Genomic DNA, 26,887 nt, shown 5'->3' with positions numbered 1-26,887 from the left:
CACAACAAAGATTGAAGATCCCGTGTGCTGCAACTAAGACCTCGCAAATAAATAAATAAATATTAAAAAAAAAAAAGATGAGATTAGACAGATAAAAAGACCAGGACTGCAGAGAGGGAAGATGGCGGAAGAGTAAGACGCGGAGATCACCTTCCTCCCCACAGATACATCTGAAATACACCTACACGTGGAACAACTCCTACAGAACACCCACTGAACGCTGGCAGAAGACCTCAGACCTCCCAAAAGGCAAGAAACTCCCCACGTACCTGGGTAGGGCAAAAGAAAAAAAGAAAAAACAGAGACAAAAGAATAGGGATGGGACCTGCACCAGTGGGAGGGAGCTGTGAAGAAGGAAAGGTTTCCACATACTAGAAGCCCCTTCGCGGGCGGAGACTGAGCGTGGCGGAGCAGGGAGCTTCCGAGCCACGGAGGAGAGTGCAGAAACAAGGGTGCGGAGGGCAAAGCAGAGAGATTCCCGCACAGAGGATTGGTGCCGACCGGCACTCACCAGCCCAAGAGGCTTGTCTGCTCACCCGCCGGGACGGGCATGGGCTGGGAGCTGAGGCTCCGGCTTCGGTGCTTAGATCCCAGAGAGAAGACTGGGGTTAGCAGCGTGAACACAGCCTGCAGGGGGTTAGTGCACCACAGCTAGCCGGGATGGAGTCCGGGAAAAAGTCTGGAGCTGCCAAAGAGGCAAGAGACTTTTTCTTCTCTCTTTTGTTTCCTGGTGCGCGAGGAGAGGGGATTAAGAGCACTGCTTAAAGGAGCTCCAGAGATGGGGGCGAGCCGCTAAGGCTGTTGCTGCCGCCACCAAGAAGCCTGTGTGCAAGCACAGGTCACTATCCACACAGCCCCTCCCGGGAGACTGTGCAGCCCGCCACTGCTAGGGTCCCGGGATCCAGGGACAACTTCCCCAGGAGAACGCACGGCATGCCTCAGGCTTGAGCAACGTCACGCCGGCCTCTGCCACTGCAGGCTCGCCTCGCACTCCGTGCCCCTCTCTCCCCCTGGCCTGAGTGAGCCAGAGACCCAGAAGCAGCTGCTCCTTTAACCCTGTCCTGTCTGAGCAAAGAACAGACGCCCTCAGGCGACCTACAAGAAGCGGCGGGTCCAAATCCAAAACTGAACCCAGAGAGCTGTGCCAACAAAGAAGAGAAAGGGAAATTTCTCCCAGCAGCCTCAGGAGCAGCGGATTAAATCTCCACAATCAACTTGATGTACCCTGCATCTGTGGAATACCTGCATAGACAACGAATCATCCCAAATTCAGGAGGTGGACTTTGAGAGCAAGATATATTATTTCTTCCCCTTTTCCTCTCTTTGTGAGTGTGTATGTGTATGCTTCTGTGTGAGATTTTGTCTGTATAGCTTTGCTTTCACCATTTGTCCTAGGGTTCCGTACGTCCGTTTTTGTTTTGTTTTTTCTTTAACTTAAAAAAATTTATTTCTTATTATTTTTTATTTTATTTTATATTTATTTTATTTTATTTTATTTTATCCTCTTTCTTTCTTTCTACTTTTTCTCCCTTTTATTCTGAGCTGTGTGGATGAAAGGCTCTTGGTGCTGCAGCCAGGAGTCAGTGCTGTGCCTCTCACGTGGGAGAGCCAACTTCAGGACACTGATCCACAAGACACCTCCCAGCTCCATGTAATATCAAACGGCGAAAATCTCCCAGAGATCTCCATCTCAACACAAAGACCCAGCTCCACTCAACGACCAGCAAGCTACAGTACAGGACACCCTATGCCAAACAACTAGCAAGACAGGAACACAACCCCACCCATTAGCAGAGAGGCTGCCTAAAATCATAATAAGGCCACAGACACCCCAAAACACACCACCAGATGTGGACCTGCCCACCAGAAAGACAAGATCCAGCCTCATCCACCAGAACACAGGCAATAGTACCCTCCACCAGGAAGCCTACACAACCCACTGAACCAACTTTAGCCACTGGGGACAGACACCAAAAACAACGGGAACTACAAACCTGCAGCCTGCAAAAAGCAGACTGCAAACACAGTAAGATAAGCAAAATGAGAAGACAGAAAAACACGCAGCAGATGAAGGAGCAAGATAAAAACCCACCAGACCTAACAAATGAACAGGAAATAGGCAGTCTACCTGAAAGAATTCAGAATAATGATAGTAAAGATGGTCCAAAATTTTGGAAATAGAATACAGAAAATGCAAAAAACATTTAACAATGACCTAGAAGAACTAAAGAGGAAACAAGCAACGATGAACAACACAATAAATGAAATTAAAAATACTCTAGAAGGGATCAATAGCAGAATAACTGAGGCAGAAGAATGGATAAGTGACCTGGAAGATAAAATAGTAGAAATAACTACTGCAGAGCAGAATAAAGACAAAAGAATGAAAAGAACTGAGGACAGTCTCAGAGACCTCTGGGACAACATTAAACGCACCAACATTGGACTTATAGGGGTCCCAGAAGAAGAAGAGAAAAAGAAAGGGACTGAGAAAATATTTGAAGAGATTATAGTTGAAAACTTCCCTAATATGGGAAAAGAAATAGTTAATCAAGTCCAGGAAGCCAGAGAGTCCCATACAGGATAAATCCAAGGAGAATCACGAAAGACACATACTAATCAAACTATCAAAAATTAAATACAAAGAAACATATTAAAAGCAGCAAGAGAAAAACAACAAATAACACACAAGGAAATCCCCATAAGGTTAACAGCTGATCTTTCAGCAGAAACTCTGCAAGCCAGAAGGGAGTGGAAGGACATATTTAAAGTGATGAAGGAGAAAAACCTACAACCAAGATTACTCTACCCAGCACGGATCTCATTCAGATTTGACAGAGAAATTAAAACCTTTACAGACAAGGAAAAGCTGAGAGAGTTCAGCACCACCAAACCAGCTTTACAACAAATGCGAAAGGAACTTCTCTAGGCAAGAAACACAAGAGAAGGAAAAGACCTACAATAACAAACCCAAAACAATTAAGAAAATGGGAATAGGAACACACATATCGATAATTACCTTAAGTGTAAATGGATTAAATGCTCCCACCAAAAGACACAGACTGGCTGAATGGATACAAAAACAAGACCCATATATATGCTGTCTACAAGTGACCCACTTCAGACCTAGGGACACATACAGACTTTCTTTTGACTTCCATTTGCATAGAGTATCTTTTTCCATCCTGGAAAAAGATACTCCATGCAAATGGAGTATCCATGCAAATGGAAAAAGATACTCCATGCAAATGGATATCAAAAGAAAGCTGGAGTAACAATTCTCACCTCAGACAAAATAGACTTTAAAATAAAGACTATTAGAAGAGACAAAGAAGGACATTACATAATGATCAAGGGATCGATCCAAGAAGAAGATATAACAATTGTAAATATTTATGCACCCAACATAGGAGCACCTCAATACATAAGGCAAATACTAACAGCCATAAAAGGAGAAATCAACAGTAACACATTCACAGTAGGGGACTTTAACACCCCACTTTCGCCAATGGACAGATCATCCAAACTGAAAATAAATAAGGAAACACAAGCTTTAAATGATACATTAAACAAGATGGACTTAATTGATATTATTAGGACATCCCATGCAAAAACAACAGAATACACATTCTTCTCAAGTGCTCATGGAACATTCTCCAGGATAGATCATATCTTGGGTCACAAATCAAGCCTTGGTAAATTTAAGAAAATTGAAATTGTATCAAGTATCTTTTCCGACCACAACGCTATGAAACTAGATATCAATTACAGGAAAAGATCTGTAAAAAATACAAACACATGGAAGCTAAACAATACACTACTTAATAACGAAGTGATCACTGAAGAAATCAAAGAGGAAATCAAAAAATACCTAGAAACAAATGACAAAGGAGACGCGATGACCCAAAACCTATGGGATGCAGCAAAAGCAGTTCTAAGAGGGAAGTTTATAGCAATACGATCCTACCTTAAGAAACAGGAAACATCTCGAAAAAACAACCTAACCTTGCACCTAAAGCAATTAGAGAGAAAAGAACAAAAAAACCCCAAAGTTAGCAGAAGGAAAGAAATCATAAAGATCAGATCAGAAATAAATGAAAAAGAAATGAAGGAAACGATAGCGAAGATCAATAAAACTAAAAGCTGGTTCTTTGAGAAGATAAAAAAAAATTGATAAACCATTAGCCAGACTCATCAAGAAAAAAAGGGAGAAGACTCAAATCAATAGAATTAGAAATGAAAAAGGAGAAGTAACAACTGACACTGCAGAAATACAAAAGATCATGAGAGATTACTACAAGCAACTCTATGCCAATAAAATGGACAACCTGGAAGAAATGGACAAATTCTTAGAAATGCAAAACCTGCCAAGACTGAATCAGGAAGAAATAGAAAATATGAACAGACCAATCACAAGCACTGAAATTGAAACTGTGATTACAAATCTTCCAACAAACAAAAGCCCAGGACCAGATGGCTTCACAGGTGAATTCTATCAAACATTTAGAGAAGAGCTAACACCTATCCTTCTCTAATTCTTTCAAAATATAGCAGAGAGGAACACTCCCAAACTCATTCTACAAGGCCACCATCACCCTGATACCAAAACCAGACAAAGATGTCACCAAGAAAGGAAACTACAGGCCAATATCACTGATGAACATAGATGAAAAAATCCTCAACACAATACTAGGAAACAGAATCCAAAAGCACATTAAAAGGATCATACACCATGATCAAGTGGGGTTTATTCCAGGAATGCAAGGATTCTTCAATATATGCAAATCAATCAACGTGATGCACCATATTAACAAACTGAAGGAGAAAAACCACATGATCATCTCAATAGATGCAGAGAAAGCTTTCAACAAAATTCAACACCCATTTATGATAAAAACCCTGCAGAAAGTAGGTATAGAGAGATCTTTTCTCAACATAATAAAGGCCATATATGACAAACCCACAGCCAACATAGTCCTCAATGTTGAAAAACTGAAACCAATTCCACTAAGATCAGGAACAAGACAAGGTTGCCCACTCTCACCACTCTTATTCAACATAGTTTTGGAAGTTTTAGCCACAGCAATCAGAGAAGAAAAGGAAATAAAAGGAATCCAAATCGGAAAAGAAGAAGTAAAGCTGTCACTGTTTGCAGATGACATGATACTATACATAGAGAATCCTAAAGATGCTACCAGAAAACTATTAGAGCTCATCAATGATTTTGGTAAAGTAGCAGGATACAAAATTAATGCACAGAAATCTCTGGCATTCCTATACACTAATGATGAAAAATCTGAAAGTGAAATTAAGAAAACACTCCCATTTACCATTACAACAAAAAGAATAAAATATCTAGGAATAAACCTACCTAAGGAGACAAAAGACCGGTGCACAGAAAATTATAAGACAGTGATGAAAGAAATTAAAGATGATACAAATAGATGGAGAGATATACCATGTTCTTGGATTAGAAGAAGCAACATTGTGAAAATGACTCTACTACCCAAAGCAATCTACAGATTCAATGCAATCCCTATCAAACTACCACTGGCATTTTTCACAGAACTAGAACAAAAAATTTCACAATTTGTATGGAAACACAAAATACCCCAAATAGCCAAAGCAATCTTGAGAACAAAAAACGGAGCTGGAGGAATCAGGCTCCCTGACTTCAGACTACACTACAAAGCTACAGTAATCAAGACAGTATAGTACTGGCACAAAAACAGAAATGTAGATCAATGGAACAGGATAGAAAGCCCAGAGATAAACCCGTGCACATATGGTCACCTTATCTTTGATAAAGGAGGCAGGAATATACAGTGGAGAAAGGACAGCCTCTTCAATAAGTGGTGCTGGGAAAACTGGACAGGTACATGTAAAAGTGTGAGATTAGAACACTCCGTAACACCATACACCAAAATAAGCTCAAAATGGATTAAAGACCTAAATGTAATGCCAGAAACTATCAAACTCTTAGAGGAAAACAGAGGCAGAACACTCTATGACATAAATCACAGCAAGATCCTTTTTGACCCACCTCCTAGAGAAATGGAAATAAAAACAAAAATAAACAAATGCGACCTAATGAAACTTAAACTTAAAAGCTTTTGCACAGCAAAGGAAATCATAAACAAGACCAAAAGACAGCCCTCAGAATGGGAGAAAATATTTGCAAATGAAGCAACTTACAAAGGATTAATCTCCAAAATTTACAAGCAGCTCATGCAGCTCAGTAACAAAAAAATAAACAACCCAATCCAAAAATGGGCAGAAGACCTAAACAGACATTTCTCCAAAGAAGATATACAGATTGCCAACAAGCACATGAAAGAATGGTCAACATCATTAATCATCAGAGAAATGCAAATCAAAACTACAATGAGATATCATCTCACACCTGTCAGAATGGCCATCATCAAAAAATCTAGAAACAATAAACGCTGGAGAGGGTGTGGAGAAAAGGGAACACTCTTGCACTGCTGTTGGGAATGTGAATTGGTACAGCCACTATGGAGAACAGTATGGAGGTTCCTTAAAAAACTACAAATAGAACTACCATATGACCCAGCAATCCCACTACTGGGCATATACCCTGAGAAAACTATAATTCAAAAAGTGTCATGTACCAAAATGTTCGTTGCAGCTCTATTTACAATAGCCAGGAGATGGAAGCAACCTAAGTGTCCATCATCGGATGAATGGATAAAGAAGATGTGGCACATATATACAATGGAATATTACTGAGCCATAAAAAGAAACGAAATTGAGTTATTCGTAGTGAGGTGGATGGACCTATAGTCTGTCATACAGAGTGAAGTAAGTCAGAAAGAGAAAGATAAATACCATATGCTAACACATATATATGGAATCTAAGAAAGAAAAAAATGTCATGAAGAACCTAGGGGTAAGATGGGAATAAAGACACAGACCTACTAGAGAATGGACTTGAGGATATGGGGAGGGGGAAGGATAAGCTGTTATAAAGGGAGAAAGTGGCATGGACATATATACACTACCAAACGTAAAATAGATAGCTAGTGGGAAGCAGCTGCATAGCACAGGGAGATCAGCTTGGTGCTTTGTGACCACCTAGAGGGGTGGGATAGGGAGGGTCGGAGGGAGGGAGATGGAAGAGGGAAGAGATATGGGAACATATTTATATGTATAACTGATTCACTTTGTTATAAAGCAGAAACTAACACACCATTGTAAAGCAATTATACTCCAATACAGATGTTAAAAAAAGAAAAACAAAAAAAGACCATGACTGATGGACATAGAGTATTTGTTAATGCCAAAAGAAAAACCTTATGAAAGCAGTTCCATAATTCATACACTTTTATTTATTGCAACTTAAAAGAACTTATTCAGTAAATGACTGAATTGCATAATAAAGTTTCAAATGGAAAAAACTCATACACATATAAGGGGGGCAGAGATGGCAGCAGTAGATCTGGGAAGGTGTTCTCGAGGAGATGATCACCCTACGAGAAAGATGACCAGCATGAACACCTGTCTACTGCCCCATAACACAAGGTCTGGATCCTTTAAACACCTTTCAGGTGCTTCCCCTAATCTAACCCAGAAAACTATGTCACATGTTGTAGAGAAAGGCAGGGAAGAATGCTGGTTTCCTCCTCCCATTCTGTCCTTGGATAGTCCCCTGTAGGATTGGGTCTACATATCCTGACCTTTTGAAATTTTCCATTTCAACCATCCTACCTAATAATAATGTATGTCCGCTGGAAATCTGAGATTTGAGACAGCCAATCCAATGTACATAGATATAATCACAATGGGCTACTTCATCAAATGAACCAGCATAGCGCTTCCCTGGTGGCACAGTGGTTGAGAGTCCGCCTGCCGATGCAGGGAACACGGGTTCGTGCCCCGGTCCGCAAAGATCCCAAATGCCATGGAGCGGCTAGGCCCGTGAGCCATGGCCGCTGAGCCTGCGCGTCCAGAGCCTGTGCTCCGCAACGGGAGAGGCCACAACAGTGAGAGGCCCGCGTACCGCAAAAAAAAAAAAAAAAAATCAGCATAACATTTTACTCACCTGTCTGAATACACAAACTAAGCAGGAGATGAACTGAGTAAGAAGCCAGGAGAGCGACTATCAGCAGCAAGAAACTAAAATATAAAACAGCACATGGTCAAATCCCCCCAAATTTCTTTTTTATGGTATCTCATTAAAAAAACAATTTTTTTTTCACATTGAAATGCTCACAGGGACTGTCTTTAAGTAGTTGGATTATGGTCATTAAAGAAAGTAAGAAGATACTTTCTATATTTACCAAATTTTATTTAAACGAATATGTACTGCTTTTAAAACAAAACTCAGAAAAAAACCAAAGTTTATTTAAAGCGACAGAAGAATTTCCTTCTTTAGCGCTCTTGTCTGCTGACTGCTGGTTTAGCCATTCAGTTAGCTTGTAATACATCCCTTTTATAACTATTTTTCCTATTGTTAAGTCTAGAGAGAAGTTTCAGTTGTGAAATCTCATTGTCTTCTGTTTTCTTTCCTCTATCCCTCCCCTTCCAAAGATGTGTACCTCCCTATAATTTTGAATTAACACTGCATTTCCTAGCATCTATTAAACACACACTCACCAAACCAAACCAAAAAAATACAGTTAACACACTTCTAATGACACAATTTGAAAAATGTGCAATGTAATAATTGGAGTCCTCTAGCCAGAAGTATGAAAAGAAACTGCATGAATAATCCCCTACTTATTCTCAGGAAGGTACTGGCAGGACAAACTTCTAGAGAGCTGTCCCCAGTGACGTGCTCCCGAAGTTGAAGAAATTCTATCTTTGTAGTCCACTTAATACTTGTTAATCAGTAGCAAAACTGAGAGGTGGAAGTACACTTGTCAACTGATGTCAGAGACCTCACAAAGTAACAGTTTGGCATCACCAAATGGAAACTGTGATATGATTCAGCAAGCACCCATTCAGTGGTATACATCTGCGTTTAAGACGCTGGAGTATAAAATGTGATTTTTTAAAGGGAACTAAGAAATAAGTCCCATGATTATGTCTTGCCTAAGATGTCACACATAGCTTTGAAGTTTTAAAACTATGGAAGTCCATGAATACATCCCATAATAAAAGCAAGTTGGTTTGCTAAGCAAGTTGGTTTGCTAATCAAGAATTTCAAAATAAAGGCACAAATGAACCTAAATGAGACTGTGTATTTTATTTTTATTATTTTTTTGAGACTATGTATTTTAAATTTCCTAGAAAAATAGGTCTGCTTCTACTGACAAAACAAACTTGTTCATTCATTCTGTTATGCATGGTGCTAGATGCTAAGGATAAGGTCTAGTCCTAAAGGATTTCAGGGTTTAGTGGGGAAACTCACTTGCAAACAAATCATTATAACAAAAGAATAAATATACAAAGTACTATGGAAGCACAGAAAAGATAGGAATGTCTTCTATCTTGGGCAAACTGGCATATGAGCTGAGTCTCAAAAGATGAGAAGGATGAGCACAGAATACATGTCTAGCCTCAGAAAGTGAAACAAGACTACTTAAGTAGGAAGAGAGAAGGAGATGGAGAGAAATGAAAGAATCATGTGCTTTATTTACACTCACAAAATCGCTCTTTATAAGTAATCTGCATGGCTGATAAACTTTGATTTACTTTGGCCAACTTGACACAACAAACAAGCCACTTCTTAAGGTTATAAACAAGTGTGGATCAAGTTTCCATTTTTTAAAATTAGCCACACTTTGGATGAAAAATACAAATTATGTAGCATCCCTCCACGCTACAGACTAGCAACAATACAAGAGTAAGAGGAAAATGCTAAAACCCCAGAAATAACTAGAAATTGTATAATACCAGCTTCTGCTGCCTACCTCTTTGCTTCTCAGTGTACTATAAAAATGAAAAAAAAAATAAGTAAAATAAGAAAAAAACTCACCTAAATCCAAGGATACCAGTATGAGCCATAACATAAGCTAAGCCAAGGATACCACTTCCTATGATGGCATTCATCAAATTAAACACTGAGAAACCAAATGAAACACCTGGGGATCCCTGTCTGTGAAGTTCCTGTAAGCACACAAATTTAATAAAGTGTTTGAATGGTGAAGTTCAAATTTCCTTCAGAAATGACTGACACGTTATGGAGAAAGTCTCTTACAAACCACAGGCATCATGTAACATACTAGCTGCTCAACCAGCACTGGTTTCCTTTCCTTCCCTTCTCACCGCTCACTGGTGCAGCTCCAGGAACCTAGTTTCCTGGGAAAATCATTGCCACCTGCACAGAGACCCGGTAGGCTTCAGGAAGAGCCATGACTAACCAACCTTGTGACTGCAAAAGATGAAGATAGGGTAAGACGGGGTGGGGACAGAGAGCAGGCAGATGGCCTCAAGCTCACGTGATTACTGAATCCCTGAGTCAGCTTGGAGCTGCTGCAGACAACTGTTGCTCCCCAATTAGTAGGACTGCAAAACTAATCTCTATTTATACACTCAATGAATTAAGTCTGCCCAACTGGAAGGATGGTCAGGAATGCCATGCAATGACGGTATAATAAATAGAAGCAATTCACATTGCTCTGGCGAGGATACACCCCAGAAAACACTCTCCCCTAAAATAGCATTCGGGAACAAAGTCCTAGAAACTGTTATTGCCCTGGGACTTGAGTTAAAGAGCCGAAGTGCCCACTGCACAGGCTTTAGGGCCAGGGACGTGCTACATACTTATTACCAGGCCACCTCCGCTCCTTCACGGTTAAGGATCTTTGTATTAAGATGTTTACAGGTCCCCAATGACTAAGCCGAGAAAAGAAAAATCTTGTGACTCTTGCAAAAAGCTCACAAGACTAGTGGAGGAAACGAGAAGCCGACAAAGATACTAACAAACAGCAGTGAGTTACATAACCGCGGGGCTGCTCCTTTGTGGGGTCCCCAGCCTCCACCCGCTGCTGCACCTCTTCCACCTGAGCCTGCACCTTTACTTCAGCTTCTCTTTCCAGGACACCTTAGGCTCCTATCACATTCATGAACTCCGCCAGATCTCCTCGGAATCTCGGCTGCTGCCTTTGGGCCCCAAGCCCTCAGCTTCTCCCCTCTCCCCTTGCCATCCCCTTTCTTTTCCGGGTTTTATTTGGCAGGCACTTCAGAGAAGTGCCGGGAAGCGTGTGGAGCGAACTTACGTTGCTAAGCAACGGGCTCAACTCTTCCGCCTCCGCCTCTTCGGGCTGCCTGGCAGAGACAAACCAGCCGGGCTCAGCGTCCACGATCCCCCAGGGCGCCTCCATGCTGCTCACTGGCCGACTACCCAGTCCATCTACAAGCTACTACCCCAGCCCTCCCGTCGGGTAGTCGCGCCAAAGGCGGAGCTATGGTCCCAGCCCTTCCGGGTTCCCGTACCTCACCAGGGCCGGGAAGAAAGGAGGAATCGACGTGATCTGATGACGCTCGCCCCTCGGCGGCGAACATTGATGGTGTCATCGAGGGCCCGCCCACCCGCCGGCGACCCATTTCCGAGCTGCACCAGAGCATGAGGTGAGGGTCTGGTCTTGGAGCCAGCTGCTGGGCGATGCAGAGAAATGAGATGGTGACGTTGGTGAGATGGCGGCCGCGGTTTCCTTGATAGTTCGAAGAGGCTGAGGGTATGGTGGCGGTACGGGTCCACTCGGGGCTGCTCTCCGCCTCGCGCTCTCTGGGCGCGGAAACGTCACGAGGTCACCCACCATCTGGTGTGGAGCCTAGGTCTGAGTACGGCGGAGTGAGGAGTGTTTCATCTTTTCAAAAGCTTTCCGATAGAGCCTTTAGCCACATTTTACATGCGGAAAGACGAGACTCACAATAAGTAATTTACCCAAGATCACACATCTGGTTAACTTCTAGACCCAGTTTGAACCCTGACTGTGAACTTTGACAGTTGCTTTACAGGGTTCCCGGGCAGGGCCCTTTCTTCTGACAATTACTTCTTCGGTATTCCAGAAGGCAAAGTTAGTAACTGATACTGCTACTGGGATGTGCATATAACACTTAGCAAAGTTCTCGTCCTCAAAATACTGAACTGCTACTGGGATGTGCATATAACACTTAGCAAAGTTCTCGTCCTCAAAATACTGAAACCTCTAGTTACAGGCAGGACTTGTGGCAGTAAAACATCGAAGACATTGAGATAGATTAAGAGCGCAGGCGCTGGATTTTAATCCTCGCTCAGCCACTTACCAGCAACGAGACTTCGGGTCAATTTACCTACTTCTGAGTTTTAGCTTACTCGTATACAAGATGAGAATGTGATACCACACACCTCCCAAGATTGACAATGTGCATAAAGCATTTAGTACAACATCTGACCCATTAAGCATCCATAAGAATATCCTTTTAAAAATTGACATTGGTAAAATCGTAAATATAGTGACCATTTTGTTTAGAGATGATCCTTTAACTTAAACTTCAGCCTTCTAATTCCAAACATATTCTGTAGAAAATTGTGGGTGGGGAGGTTTATTGACTATAGGGAGGGTGATGGATCACTAAGCCCTAGTCCTGGCAGCAGGTGGATTGAAGGTTCAAATCTTGCAGTCATCCTGTCCTAGAAAAGATAGTATACTTCTCACATACCACTAAAAGTTTTAATTATCAGCATTTAGCAGGCTATTTAAAACAGTAGTGAATTTAAATTTTTATCCTCAAGACCTATTGTGAACATGTTAAGTTAGTTTGTAACTTTATGGTATTTCTTTTAATTAATACTTGTTTTAGGATCTTATGGAGGCCATTTGGATTCTCAAGAAGACTTCTCAAAGTGGAAAGCTGTAGAATAACTGAAGCAGAATCATTGAGTCCACTAGCTTGGGCATCACTGATACAGAAGCTTAGCAGAACACCTGGTATTTTCTTGTTGGCTCAAAGAAAAATATTCTCAACCATGCCTGAAATAGAAACAAATCAGAGAGACTCTGAATTGTTTTCACCCCCCTCTGATGTTCGAGGAATGACAGAACTTGATAGAACAGCTTTTAAAAAGACAATCACCATCCCGGTGCTTAAAGTGAGGAAAGAAATAGTCAATAAATTGATGCGATCCCTTAAAAGGGCAGCACTGCAGCGCCCAGGCATAAAACGTGTGATTGAAAATCCAGAAGATGAAGAAAGTAGACTAATTATGTTGGATCCCTATAAAATGTTTACTGATGATTCCTTTGAGAAGGGAGAACTCAGTATTTTAAAGCAGCTGAATGTCAGTCCACAGATATCTAAATATAACTTGGAACTAACTTATGAAAACTTTAAGTCAGAAGAAATCTTGAAAGCTGTGCTTCCTGAAGGTCAAGATGTGACTTCAGGGTTTAGCAGAGTTGGACATATTGCCCACCTGAACCTTCGAGATCATCAACTGCCTTACAAGCATTTAATTGGTAGGTGTGTCTTAGTAATATTCACATATTAGAAAGCAATTAGCAAGTTCTAATTTTTGTTAAAAAAATTTTTTTAATGCCGAATTACAGAATCAGGACATTTTATCATTTTAATTTTAAGCTGGATCTTAAGCTACATATTCTTTCTTTTGAGGGCCATTTTGGAATACTCTTCCCAGAGTCATAGCAATCTCTAAATATCAATTCAAGCTTTTGTGTACACAATACGTAAGCATAAACTTGAATCACTTGCTTTTGTAGAACTCTTTGGCAGTTTATTATTTTGGTATACAGGACTTGTTAGTCCTTCAGGACTATGTTGAATGCTAGGTTTCATGAGTGTTTCATAGTCAGAAGGGCAAGACACTGTTTAGTCATGCTTTCATTGATTCAGTTAACTGAGCCTCTTCTGTATGTCAGGCACCATACTTTTTTAGTGTTCCTAACCTTTTAGAAACACTGCTGTGTATCTCTTACCTCTGTAGCCCAAAGTTGAAGCGTGGGTCTTTTATGCTTTGGGATAAGAAAGAACTAGAAGACTAATCAAAATCGCACTTGTTCTTATATAAATATTTAATGTCCATGCATTCTCCAGATTAATTTTTTTTAATGTAGAGTAATTGTCAGAACTTCTGAGAATGATTTTCAGCTTTAAAATGTAGTGCTCAGTGTTTTGCATGGGTAGGATTTCAGAGCTATGCTATTATGCATTTCCTTTGTTTTTATTGATGAAAGGAGCTGATAATGCATAGTGATAACGTAATAAATACTTAAGCAGATCCTTATAATTATGACCAGGTGCAAATGTCAAGTATAGGCTTTCCTATGAGTCATTGCCTATCCTAACTCAACATTCCTTTTAGCACTCTTATTTTATAAACTCTCTTTCATAAAGGGGCACTCATAGATTAAAAATGAAATATTTTCATACAGTGGTAATTCTAAAGCTATTACTATAGACCTTCAGAATATTTTTTTTATTTCATTCATTTCAAACTAACTTCTGTACCTTAAAAATTGAGTTTTGATACCTGAAGCAGAACAAGATAAGAACAACTATTGACAAGAGTTTATTGACATTATCATATTCAAACTCAGGTATTTAACTATCAGAGAGAAATTGGACAAATTCTGGTTGTATTTAAGCATATTTGTATTATGGAGTACTTTATACTAACTTACAGATCAAGTTATCTTTCCTTATACAATGAGATAGTGTATAGATTCTTTTTTTTAAATTTAGTTTTATTTTTTTATATAGCAGGTTCTTATTAGTCATCCATTTTATACACATCAGTGTATACATGTCAATCCCAATCTCCCAAATGATACCACCACCACCACCACCCCCTGCCGCTTTCCCCCCTTGGTGTCCATACGTTTGTTCTCTACATCTGTGTCTCACTTTCTGCCCTGCAAAACGGTTCATCTGAACCATTTTTCTAGGTTCCACATATATGCATTAATATACGATATTTGTTTTTCTCTTTCTGACTTACTTCATTATGTATGACAGTCTCTAGGTCCATCAGTGTCTCTACAAATGACCCAATTTCGTTCCTTTTCATGACTGAGTAATATTCCATTGTATATATGTACCACACCTTCTTTATCCATTTGTCTGTTGATGGGCATATAGGTTGCTTCCATGACCTGGCTACTGTAAATAGTGCTGCAATGAACATTGGAGTGCATGTGTCTTTTTGAATTGTGGTTTTCTCTGGGTATATGCCCAGTAGTGGGATTGCTGGGTTATGGTAATTCTATTTTCAGTTTTATAAGGAACCTCCATACTGTTCTCCATAGTGGCTGTATCAATTTACATTCCCACCAACAGTGCAAGAGGGTTCCCTTTTCTCCACACCCTCTCCAGTATTTGTTGTTTGTAGATTTTCTGATGATACCCATTCTAACTGGTGTGAGGTGATACCTCATTGTACTTTTGATTTGCATTTCTCTAATAATTAGTCATGTTGAGCAGCTATTCATGTGCTTCTTGGCCATCTGTATGTCTTCTTCTGCCCATTTTTGGATTGGGTTGTTTGTTTTTTTAATATTGAGCTGCATGAGCTGTTTATATATTTTGGAGATTAATCCTTTGTCCGTTGATTCGTTTGCAAATATTTTCTCCCATTCTGAGGGTTGTCTTTTCGTCTCGTTTATGGCTTCCTTTGCTGTGCAAAAGCTTTTAAATTTCATTAGGTCCCATTTGTTTATTTCTGTTTTTATTTCCATTACTCTAAGAGATGGATCAAAAAAGATCTTGCTGTGATTTATGTCAAAGAGTGTTCTTCCTATGTTTTCCTCTAAGAGTTTTATAGTGTCCGGTCTTACATTTAGGTCTCTAATCCATTTTGAGTTTATTTTTGTGTATGGTGTTAGGGAGTGTTCTAATTTCAGTCTTCTACATGTAGCTGTCCAGTTTTCCCAGCACCACTTATTGAAGAGACTGTATTTTCTCCATTGTATATCCTTGCCTCCCTTGTCATAGATTAGTCGACCATCGGTGCACAGGTTTATCTCTGGGCTTTCTATCTTGTTCCATTGATCTATATTTCTGTTTTTGTGCCAGTACCGTATTGTCTTGATTACTGTAGCTTTGTAGTATAGTCTGAAGTCAGGGAGTCTGATTCCTCCAGCTCCTCTTTTTTCCCTCAAGACTGCTTTGGCTATTTGGGGTCTTTTCTGTCTCCATACAAATTTTAAGATTTTTTGTTCTAGTTCTGTAAAAAATGCCATTGGTAATTTGATAGGGATTGCATTGAACCTGTAGATTCCTTTGGGTAGTATAGTCATTTTCACAATATTGATTCCTCCAATCCAAGAACATGGTATATCTCTCCATCTGTTGGTATCATCTTTAATTTCTTTCATCAGTGTCTTATAGTTTTCTACATACAGGTCTTTTGTCTCCCTAGGTAGGTTTATTCCCAAGTATTTTATTATTTTTGTTGCAATGGTAAATGGGAGTGTTTCCTTAATTTCTCTTTCAGATTTTTCATCATTAGTATATAGGAATGTAAGAGATTTCTGTGCATTAATTTTGTATCCTGCAACTTTACCAAATTCACTGATTAGCTCTAGTAGTTTTCTGGTGGCATCTTTAGGATTCTCTGTGTATAGTATCATGTCATCTGCCAACAGTGACAGTTTTACTTCTTCTTTTACAATTTGTATTCCTTTTATTTCTTTTTCTTCTCTGATTGCTGTGGCTAGGACTTCCACAACTATGTTGAATAATAGTGGTGAGAGTGGACATCCTTGTCTTGTTCCTGATCTCAGAGGAAATGCTTTCAGTTTTTCACCATTGAGAATGATGTTTGCTGTGGGTTTGTCATATATGGCCTTTATTATGTTGAGGTAAGTTCCCTATATGCCCACTTTCTGAAGAGTTTATCATAAATGGGTGTTGAATTTTGTCAAAAGCTTTTCCTGCATCTATTGAGATGATCATATGGTTTTTATTCTTCAATTTGTTAATGTAGTGTATCACACTGATTGATTTGCGTATATTGAAGAACCCTTGCATCCCTGGGATAAATCCCACTTGATTGTGGTGTATGATCCTTTTAATGTGTTGTTGGATTCTGTTTGCTCGTATTTTGTTGAGGATTTTTGCATCTATATTCATCAGTGATGTTGGTCTGTAATTTTCTTTTTTTGTAGTATCTTTGTCTGGTTTTATTATCAGGGTGATGGTGACCTCATAGAATGAGTTTGGGAGTGTTCCTTCCTCTGTAATTTTTTGGAAGAGTTTGAGAAGGATGGGTGTTAGCTGTTCTCTAAATGTTTGATAGAATTCACCTGTGAAGCCATCTGGTCCTGGACTTTTGTTTGTTGGAAGATTTTTAATCACAGTTTCAATTTCATTACTTGTGATTGGTCTGTTCATATTTTCTATTTCTTCCTGGTTCAGTCTTGGAAAGTTATACCTTTCTAAGAATTTGTCCATTTCTTTGAGGTTGTCCATTTTATTGGCTAGAGTTGCTTGTAGTAGTCTCTTAGGATGCTTTGTATTTCTGCAGTGTCTGTTGTAACTTCTCCTTTTTCATTTCTAATTTTACTGATTTGAGTCCTCTCCCTCTTTTTCTTGATGAGTCTGGCTAATGGTTTATCAATTTTGTTTATCTTCTCAAAGGATCAGCTTTTAGTTTTATTCATCTTTGCTATTGTTTTCTTTGTTTCTATTTCATTTATTTCTGCTCTGATCGTTATGATTTCTTTCCTTCTGCTAACTTCGGGTTTTGTTTGTTCTTTCTCTAGTTCCTTTAGGTGTAAGGTTAGATTGTTTATTTGAGATTTTTCTAATTTCTTGAGGTAGGCTTGTATAGGTATAAAGTTCCCTCTTAGAACTGCTTTTGCTGCATCCCATAGGTTTTGGATCATCGTGTTTTCATTGTCATTTGTCTCTAGTTATTTTTTGATTTCCTCTTTGATTTCTTCAGTGATCTCTTGGTTGTTTAGTAACGTATTGTTTAGCCTCCATGTGTTTGTGTTTTTTACGTTTTTTCCCTGTAATTCATTTCTAATCTCATAGCGTTGTGGTCAGAAAAGATACTTGATATGATTTCAATTTTCTTAAATTTACTAAGGCTTCATTTGTGAACCAAGATGTGATCTATCCTGGAGAATGTTCCGTGCGCACTTGAGAAGAAAGTGTAATGTGCTGTTTTTGGATGGAATGTCCTATAAATATCAATTAAATCTATGTGGTCTATTGTGTCATTAAAGCTTATGTTTCCTTATTAATTTTCTGTTTGGAAGATCTGTCCATTGGTGTAAGTGAGGTGTTAAAGTCTCCCACTATTATTGTGTTACTGTCAATTTCCTCTTTTATAACTGTTAGCAGTTGCCTTATGTATTGAGGTGCTCCTATGTTGGGTGCATATATATTTATAATTATTATATCTTCTTTTTGGATTGATCCCTTGATCATTATATAGTGTCCTTCCTTGTCTCTTGTAACATTCTTTATTTTAAAGTCTATTATATCTGATATGAGTATTGCTACTCCAGCTTTCTTTTGATTTCCATTTGCATGGAATATCTTTTTCCATCCCCTCACTTTCAGTCTGTATGTTTCCCTAGGTCTGAAGTGGGTCTCTTTTAGATAGCATATATATGAGCCTTGTTTTTGTATCCATTTAGCAAGCCTGTGTCTTTTATTTGGAGCATTTAATCCATTCAGCTTTAAGGTAATTATCGATATGTATGTTCCTATGACCATTTTCTTAATTGTTTTGGGTTTTTGTAGGTCCGTTTCTTCTCTTGTGTTTCCCACTTAGAGAAGTTCCTTTAGCATTTGTTGTAGAGCTGGTCTGGTGGTGCTGAATTCTCTTAGCTTTTACTTGTCTGTAAAGCTTTTGATTTCTCCATTGAATCTGAATGAGATTCTTGCCAGGTTGAGTAATCTTGGTTGTAGGTTCTTCCCTTTTGTTACTTTAAGTATATCATGCCACTCCCTTCTGGCTTGTAGAGTTTCTGTTGAGAAATCAGCTGTTAACCTTATGGGAGTTCCCTTGTATGTTATTTTTCATTTTTCCCTTGCTGCTCTCAATAATTTTTGTCTTTAATTTTTGCCAATTTGATTACTGTGTGTCTCGGTGTGTTTCTCCTTGAATTTATCCTGTATGGGACTCTCTGCACTTCCTGGACTTGGGTGGCTATTTCCTTTCCCATGTTAGGGAAGTTTTCAACTATAATCTCTTCAAATATTTTCTCGGGTCCTTTCTCTCTCTCTTCTCCTTCTGGGACCCCTATAATGCAAATGTTGTTGCGTTTAATGTTGTCCCAGAGGTCTCTTAGGCTGTCTTCATTTCTTTTCATTCTTTTTTCTTTATTCTATTCCGCAGCAGTGAATTCCACCATTCTGTCTTCCAGGTGACTTATCCATTCTTCTGCCTCATTTATTCTGCTATTGATTCCTTCTAGTGTAGTTTTCATTTCAGTTATTGTATTGTTTATCTCTGTTTGTTTGTTCTTTATTTCTTCTAGGTCTTTGTTAAACTTGTCTTGCATCTTCTCGATCTTTGCCTCCATTCTTTTTCCGAGGTCCTGGATCATCTTCACTATCATTATTCTGACTTCTTTTTCTGGAAGGTTGCCTATCTCCACTTCATTTAGTTGTTTTTCTGGGGTTTTTCTTGTTCCTTCATCTGGTACATAGCCCTCTGCCTTTTCATCTTGTCTATCTTTCTGTGAATGTGGTTTTTGTTCCACAGGCTGCAGGATTGTAGTTCTTCTTGCTTCTGTTGTCTGTCCTCTGGTGGATGAGGCTATCTAAGAGGCTTGTGCAAGTTTCCTGATGGGCGGGACTTGTCGTGGGTAGAGCTGGCTGTTGGTCTGGTGGGCAGAGCTCAGTAAAACTTTAATCCACTTGACTGCTGATGGGTGGGGCTGGTTTCCCTCCCTGTTGGTTGTTTGGCCTGAGGTGACCCAACACTGGAGCCTACCCAGGCTCTTTGGTGGGGCTAATGGCATACTTTGGGAGGGCTCATGCCAAGAGTACTTCTGAGAACTTCTGCTGCCAGTGTCCTTGTCCCCACTGTGAGCCACAGCCCTCCCCCCTGCCTCTGCAGGAGACCCTCCAACACTAGCTGGTAGGTCTGGTTCAGTCTCCTATGGGGTCACTGCTCCTTCCCCTGGGTCCCAATGCACACACTACTTTGTGTGTGCCCTCCAAGAGTGGAGTCTCTCTTTCCCCCAGTCCTGTCGACGTCCTGCAATGAAATCCCACTAGCCTTCAAAGTCTGATCCTCTAGGAATTCCTCCTCCTGTTGCCAGACCTCCAGGTGCGGAAGCCTGCCGTGGGGCTCAGAACCTTCACTCCAGTGGTTGGACTTCTGTGGTATAAGTGTTCTCTAGTTTGTGAGTCACCCACCCAGGAGTTATGGGATTTGATTTTATTGTGATTGCACCCCTGCTACCATCTCGTTGTGGCTTCTCCTTTGTCTTTGGACGTGGGGTATCATTTTTGGTGAGTTCTAGTGTCTTTCTGTCGATGATTGTTCAGCAGTTATTTGTGATTCCGGTGTTCTCACAAGAGGGAGTGAGAGCACGTCCTTCTATTCCGCCATCTTGAACCAATCAGTGTATAGATTCTTATAAATTTTTAAAGTGCTGACAAAAATGTAGACTTTGATTATAGGGCATCAGTATACCATTGCTGGTGTACTTTATCCTTGTAGCTTTTTCTGCTCTGGCAAATATTTGACATAAAGAACAATTTAAGTAAATGGACATTTTGTTTAGATAAAACTCTAAAGAATCTATGTTTCTTTTATTTGAAAACATTATTTTGCTGGTATGTGTTTCCAAAGTGGAAGTATCTGTTTCAAATACACAATCAAGCAAACATTTGGTTTGAGGCCAATGAGGACAGGCTGGTGTTTTCTGGGACCATTTGTTCCCAAAGTCCTTACATCTTTTCCTTCTGTTTTTTAACCAGTTCCCTATGGGCTACCTGTTTGCTTACTGCTGTATTGATACATTTGAGAAGACTAAGTAAAAGACATGGAAAAATATTAGGTAGAACAAAACTCCTCAAAAATTTTTTTTTATAAATGTACCCACACATTTTTTGTGTGTGTTTGCATTGGGGGCTGTCAGACATTAACTTTAGTAATCTGTTGAATTTTTAGAATTGCATGCCTCTTTACACATACTAGATGCAGGTTTTGTCTATAAACCAAAAGAAAATATAGTTCACATCAATTTCATACTTGCAGTTTTAGCTTTTATTTTGCAGCCAAACAGCAATATTTATTATGAATTCTCTGCTTTTAGGCCAAGTTATGATTGACAAAAATCCAGGAATCACCTCAGTGGTAAATAAAATTAATAACATTGATAATACCTACCGAAATTTCCAAATGGAAGTGCTATCTGGAGAGGAGAATATGATGACCAAGGTATGGAGTATTTTATTGTCTCCTAATATAGTGTATATCAAGATTAATGTTTGAAATCAGAATAGATAACAAAGATTAAGAATATATAATAAATACCCAGTATTGATGAATATGTGAGAATGTGAGCATTTACATATACTATTGATGGGAGTGCAAATTTGATACAGTCAGGAAGAGTATATGGTAATATATTGCAGTTTTGAATAGATACATCCTTTGACCTAGCATTCCATTTATAGGACGTTATCTCAAGGATATAATTGGACAAAACTGTAATGATGTACGTACTAGGTTCTGCCTCATTTTTTTTTTTCGTTTTTTGGTTGCGCCGCGTGGCATCTGGGATCTTAGTTCCCCGACCAGGGATCAAGCCCCCACCCCCTGTAGTGGAAGCACGGAGTGTTAACCACTGGACCGCCAGGGAAGTCCCTGCATCATTTTTATAATAATAAATAAAACAAACAAAGAAATGGAAACAACCTAAATGTCATCAGTAGATAATTGATTACATTTTGGTATAAAAATACAATGGAATACTCCATCATTAAAGATTATTTATATTTAGCTCCATACTTAAAATAAATTGTCCACTGACACGTTAAGTGACAAAAAGTAAGTTGTAGAATAGTATATATAACATAGTTAAATTTTAACTATGATAATTTTAAGTATGTAAATATGCATATACACGAGAACATTAACAGTGAGCATATTTTTATTTGGTATAGTTACTGGTGACCTTTGTTATCGTCTTTTCTACTGAGCACATATTTCTTTTATAAGAAAAACAAAACAAATCTATTTCAAAGAAAAAATAATTTAAAATATGTAGGAACAGATTCCTGGTATAAACCACTTTCTTATTTTCCACCCCCCAAATCCTCTGGAGTGTTGGATATAATAAACCTTTTTTAGCCCCTTAGATAATTACATGTTAACATTATGTGAAATTTTGTACCCAAGCTAAGAAATAGGTTAAACTCTCTCCATAATTTTAATAACAAAAGCCATTCTTAAAGTGTTAGTCATATCTTTCAAACAGGACTTTATAAAACTCAGGAGAGAACTTATGCAAAATAATTTTAAGATTCTGGGCCAATATTTCTCCAGAATTTAATAGTGTCAGGATATTAAAATACCATTTACTACACACTTACTTTAGGTCCTGAGCTAAATGCTTTAAATATAACAAATCCTAAGAGACCCACAAGATAATGGTTGTTGTTATTCATATTCTCTTTATGCAGATGAAATAACTAGGAATGACTGAGTGTTTGACAGGAGCAAGCCTTCTGACTCGAGTCCATGCATGGTCTTTCCTTGTATACCAAACCTCCACTGCCTACTACTTGTGTATAATGTATGAGGTCTGTTATGGCAAGCAAGATTTGAATATGAATCCTTTGGTAATAACAGTGCTTACCTCAGCCGACATGAAGACCTACTAAACTTTAGGCATACCCTGATTGAACATTGTGCATGTTCTTTTCTTGGTACTGACCCTTAGGGTAACAGATAGTATCATTCTTCTCAGAAAGAACATCTAAAAGTTCTGAGAAACTTCTGTAATTTTATAAATGCCTTGTGATTGATTTCCTAAGTCAACTAAAGCTTGTTCTTAAGGACATACTTTATACCTAATATTTATACTGTCAAATAAATGTAAAAACTCAGTATAATTTCTTTGCTCCAAACAGAATCACATTTAAGTTTAACTTTAGGAGCTCATGCAACATTTAAGTAGTATGTGTGTATATCGTGAGGTAAAAAGATTCCTAAAGTGAATCTGCTGAAAGTCATGCTTAACTAAGGGAGCGAGATATCAAAGACAGCATGATAAAACCAGAATCTAATTTTTTAAGCCAGAACTGTGATTCACACTAAAGAGCTTAAAAGGGGAGTAGAAAGGAGATTTCGGAAAAAGCATCCCAAGACATATTTAAGCGTTCCAAGTTATATACCTAGAAAGACTTTTAGTTGGCAGAATCATAAAGAAACATTTCCAATACTGGAACCTTAATAATATGGCCAGAGCATCTGATGTGGTCAGGAAGAAAAAAAAATGTACAAATTTGGAATTAAGGTCCATGAAGAGAGAATACATAAGATATCTCTATCATATTTATAGAACTTAAGAACTTTCTGGCCTTTGATTCTTCATCTATTAAAATAAGGGGCTTAAGATGATGGGTGAGGTCACATTCTACAACTGTAATTTTAGTTTTGTTTTCTATTTTCTATCATGTTTATGATAATCCCCAAAGAAATGCTGCAAAGTCTTAATTTTGTTCAAGACTTTGCTTCACTGTATGTATTTAGTTTATCCATGAAAACTCAGATTTGGGAAAGGAGAAAGTAAGGGAATAATTTGTTCTATACACTGGCTCTATTTATAGACATGAAACCTGCAAAGTCCAAGTAACTGTCTGAAAACACAGCAAAATACCTCCAAATTCAATGACACACGACACATCTATCATGACTCCCCCTGACAAACTGAAAACTAAGGAGGGAAGCTTGCTTGCTGTGTGGAAGTGCTGTCTGCAACTTAGCTACCCACCATGAAGATATGTGTAGTGTGTTGTTTCAAAGTATAGGTTTTTTTTTTCTATCAGGTGACAGGAGAGAGTATAATTAAGCCAGTCAATTGGCCTATCTGAAAAATTCCTAATGTGATTGGAGAACCACTTTATAGCCCTTTAGGATGAGATGGAGAACCACTTGGCTTTGAAGAGAGAACTTTTCTCATGAAAACTTCTAATGCAAGATATTAAGTGGCCTCAAGTATAGCGTAAACACCAGAATTCTAGTTAAAATGCCTTTAAATGCACTGCTTTTTTTGCTCTTAATAATACTAAATTTAAATGTGTGTATGTCTGTGAGTGCATCCATCCAATATCAGTGACTAGAACTTAAGACTAAGCAGTTTAACCAAAAGCATAATACCTTTTTCAGGTTCGAGAGAACAACTACACTTATGAATTTGATTTTTCAAAAGTCTATTGGAATCCTCGTCTCTCCACAGAACACAGCCGTATCACAGAACTTCTCAAACCTGGGGATGTCCTATTTGATGTCTTTGCTGGTGTTGGGCCCTTTGCCATTCCAGCAGCAAAGAAAAACTGCACTGTATTTGCTAATGATCTCAATCCTGAATCCCATAAATGGTTACTACACAATTGTAAATTAAATAAAGTGGACCAAAAGGTGAAAGTCTTTAACTTGGATGGGAAAGACTTCCTCCAAGGACCAGTCAGAGAAGAATTAATGCAGCAGCTGGGACCACTGTCAAAAGAAAGAAAACACTCTGTGCACATTGTCATGAACTTGCCAGCAAAGGCTATTGAGTTTCTCAGTGCTTTCAAATCACTCTTAGATGGACAGCCATGCGGCAGTGAGCTTTTTCCCATTGTGCACTGTTACAGCTTTTCCAAAGATGCTAATCCTGCTAAGGATGTTCAGCAACGAGCTGGAACTGTGTTAGGCATCTCCTTGGAGGCATGCAGTTCAGTTCACCTAGTAAGAAATGTGGCCCCTAACAAGGAAATGTTATGCATCACTTTTCGGATTCCTGCTGCTATACTTTACAAGAACCAGACCCTAAATGGAGGTGAGCAATTTCTGGGAAATTAAATGTAAGCTGTAATACTTTTCATATAACTTTCTGGGGCTACATATATATTTTATATTATTTTTTAAACTTGGAAATAGGTTAAACTCATTCTAGTTAGATATTTCAGTTCAAGACCCCTTGCCATTCAATTGTGACTACTTTCTCACAATTTTACAAATTTTAGTATGATTTACTGTTCAGTCTAGTAGAAGTCTACTTCACTAAAATAATAAATCCGCAGGAATGTTACTATTTCACGTGTAAGTTAATTAGATTAAAAATCTTTAAAATGCCTTTATTATTTGCTTTTTAAAAGTATTTTCAAATGTTAAGTATCTTACCTAATATAGGTTTTCTGGATTTGTTACAGACAATCATGAAGATCCACCTATTAAACGCCAGAGGACAGATAAAGACTTTTAGGAAGAAAAAACACAAATTGCTTCAATCACCTAATTGGAAATATTTTCTCCAGCTCCCCACTAGACCTTTATGTAGTGAAATATCATTTGTATGATTTCTATATTTTAGCATTCAGTTACTTTAGTATTGAACCCTTATATTTTGCCCTAGCTGTCTTATAAATTGGGGATTATCAATTAAAATTTAAATAAGTCTACTAAATACATTTTTATGCTATAATTATAATTTTATCATCAAATATATCTAATATTTTATTAGATAAATATATTTAAATATTGTCTTTCTCTTGGGAAAATAGTTTTTGAAGGTAGGATAATTGCGTGCTAACTAGGAAAGAACTAATCATTTTACAGTTATCCTTAGTTGAAGAGCGTAGCTAAGTTTTATATAAGTACTCCTACACTATTACTATAAAAGTACTAACAAATGAGATTATTTAGATCAGAGATAGGCAGACTCTGTCCAGCAGGCCAAATCTGGTCCACCACCTGTTGTTGTATGGCAAGTGACCCGAGAATGGTTCTTACATTTTTAAATGCTTGAAAAAGAATCAAAAGAATAATATTTTGTGACATGAAAATTATATGAAATTTGAATTTCAGTGTCCATAAATAAAGTTTTATTAGAACACACCATACTCATTTGTTTACATACTGGCTATGGCTGCCCTCATGGTATAACAGCAGAGTTGAGCAGTTGCAACACAGATGGGATATGATTCTCATCACTTCATACTGCTGCTCAGCACACTACAAATCACAGTGACACAGTTACAACTCAACAACATTTTGAGTGCCATGTGTATTGCCAAGCTATAACATTTTATTTTACTATTATCAGTATGTATCCCTCATTCCAAAATAAGAAAAGTGGCCATTCATGCTGTGCTTTTAAGGCACAGTAGAGTGTGAATGTTTTTGACATTGAATTAGATGACAAAGCATCCATACCTGAGCTAAAGTACAATATACTTTGACATTTCTCAAAGAAGTACTCATCACAGTATTTCCAACTCACAGGCAAGCAACTGTCAGAAAAATTAGGTATTTAAACTGGAAATTCATGGCAGAATTTCTTCACAAAATGAAAGTGAGGCTACAACCAAAGTAAGTCTCCAAGTGACTCTTTTGTTAAGCCAAGCAAGGAAAACCATTTACTGTCGGTGAGTTAATTGTGTTTGAAAGCAGCAGTCTAAGAAATGTGTCTGGAGAAAGCAAACTTGTCTAGGACTGTTGGCCTTTTGGCAAGGACAGTTGCTCAGGGTTGAGAACATTGGGAGCACCGTCAGCAGTCAAAAAGGTAGTGAGTCCAAGTAGTTCTTTACTCTTGATGAGTTGATAGACATTACTAATACTGCTCAGTTCTTGTTTATTTGAGGCGTGAATTCTGACTTTGAAGTTGAAGAATTAGCCTCTATGAATACTCCGCACGCAACAACTACTGGTGAATACTTTCAAAGAAACTGAGAAAACTAATTCTGTAAAAACCTGAAGTAGAATCTGATGTGTTATAACTGATGATGGTTAAAAAGAAAA

The 26,887-nt window shown here is 38.5% G+C and overlaps 2 protein-coding genes across 6 annotated transcripts in view; one reads left to right on the top strand and one right to left on the bottom strand.

The window, feature by feature from the left end:
* SLC38A6 (solute carrier family 38 member 6) overlaps window positions 1-11,316 on the bottom strand; it is a 74,106-nt gene extending 62,790 nt beyond the window's left edge. For 3 of the 4 annotated variants that reach the window (XM_004262101.3, XM_033420815.2, XM_033420599.2), the window contains exons 1-3: window positions 11,184-11,316; window positions 9,941-10,071; window positions 8,063-8,136 (exon numbers count right to left, since the gene is read on the bottom strand). In XM_004262101.3, the coding sequence (XP_004262149.1) occupies window positions 8,063-8,136; window positions 9,941-10,071; window positions 11,184-11,288 (310 nt within the window). In that variant the 5' untranslated portion in view covers window positions 11,289-11,316. Of the gene's footprint in view, window positions 1-8,062; window positions 8,137-9,940; window positions 10,072-10,979; window positions 11,098-11,183 lie in introns of those variants that run through there. The other variant, XM_033420638.2, reaches the window with a different exon arrangement.
* Window positions 11,317-11,410: 94 nt separating this feature from the next.
* On the top strand, window positions 11,411-25,636 carry TRMT5 (tRNA methyltransferase 5). 2 transcript variants are annotated; one of them, XM_033420400.2, is made up of 5 exons: window positions 11,411-11,535; window positions 12,751-13,406; window positions 21,192-21,316; window positions 24,272-24,926; window positions 25,300-25,636. In XM_033420400.2, exons 1-5 carry the CDS (start codon window positions 11,531-11,533, stop codon window positions 25,350-25,352), a joined length of 1,494 nt encoding a protein of 497 aa, XP_033276291.1. In that variant the 5' UTR covers window positions 11,411-11,530; the 3' UTR covers window positions 25,353-25,636. The 2 variants fall into 2 exon arrangements, with proteins under 2 accessions (XP_033276291.1, XP_049562350.1); XM_049706393.1 differs by lacking the exon at window positions 11,411-11,535 and adding an exon at window positions 11,604-11,742.
* The last annotated feature ends 1,251 nt before the right edge of the window (window positions 25,637-26,887 follow it).

The sequence above is a fragment of the Orcinus orca genome, chromosome 2, assembly GCF_937001465.1.
Source record: "Orcinus orca chromosome 2, mOrcOrc1.1, whole genome shotgun sequence".
NCBI classification, from domain to species: Eukaryota; Metazoa; Chordata; class Mammalia; order Artiodactyla; family Delphinidae; genus Orcinus; species Orcinus orca.
This window is presented reverse-complemented; position numbering and strand designations above follow the sequence as displayed.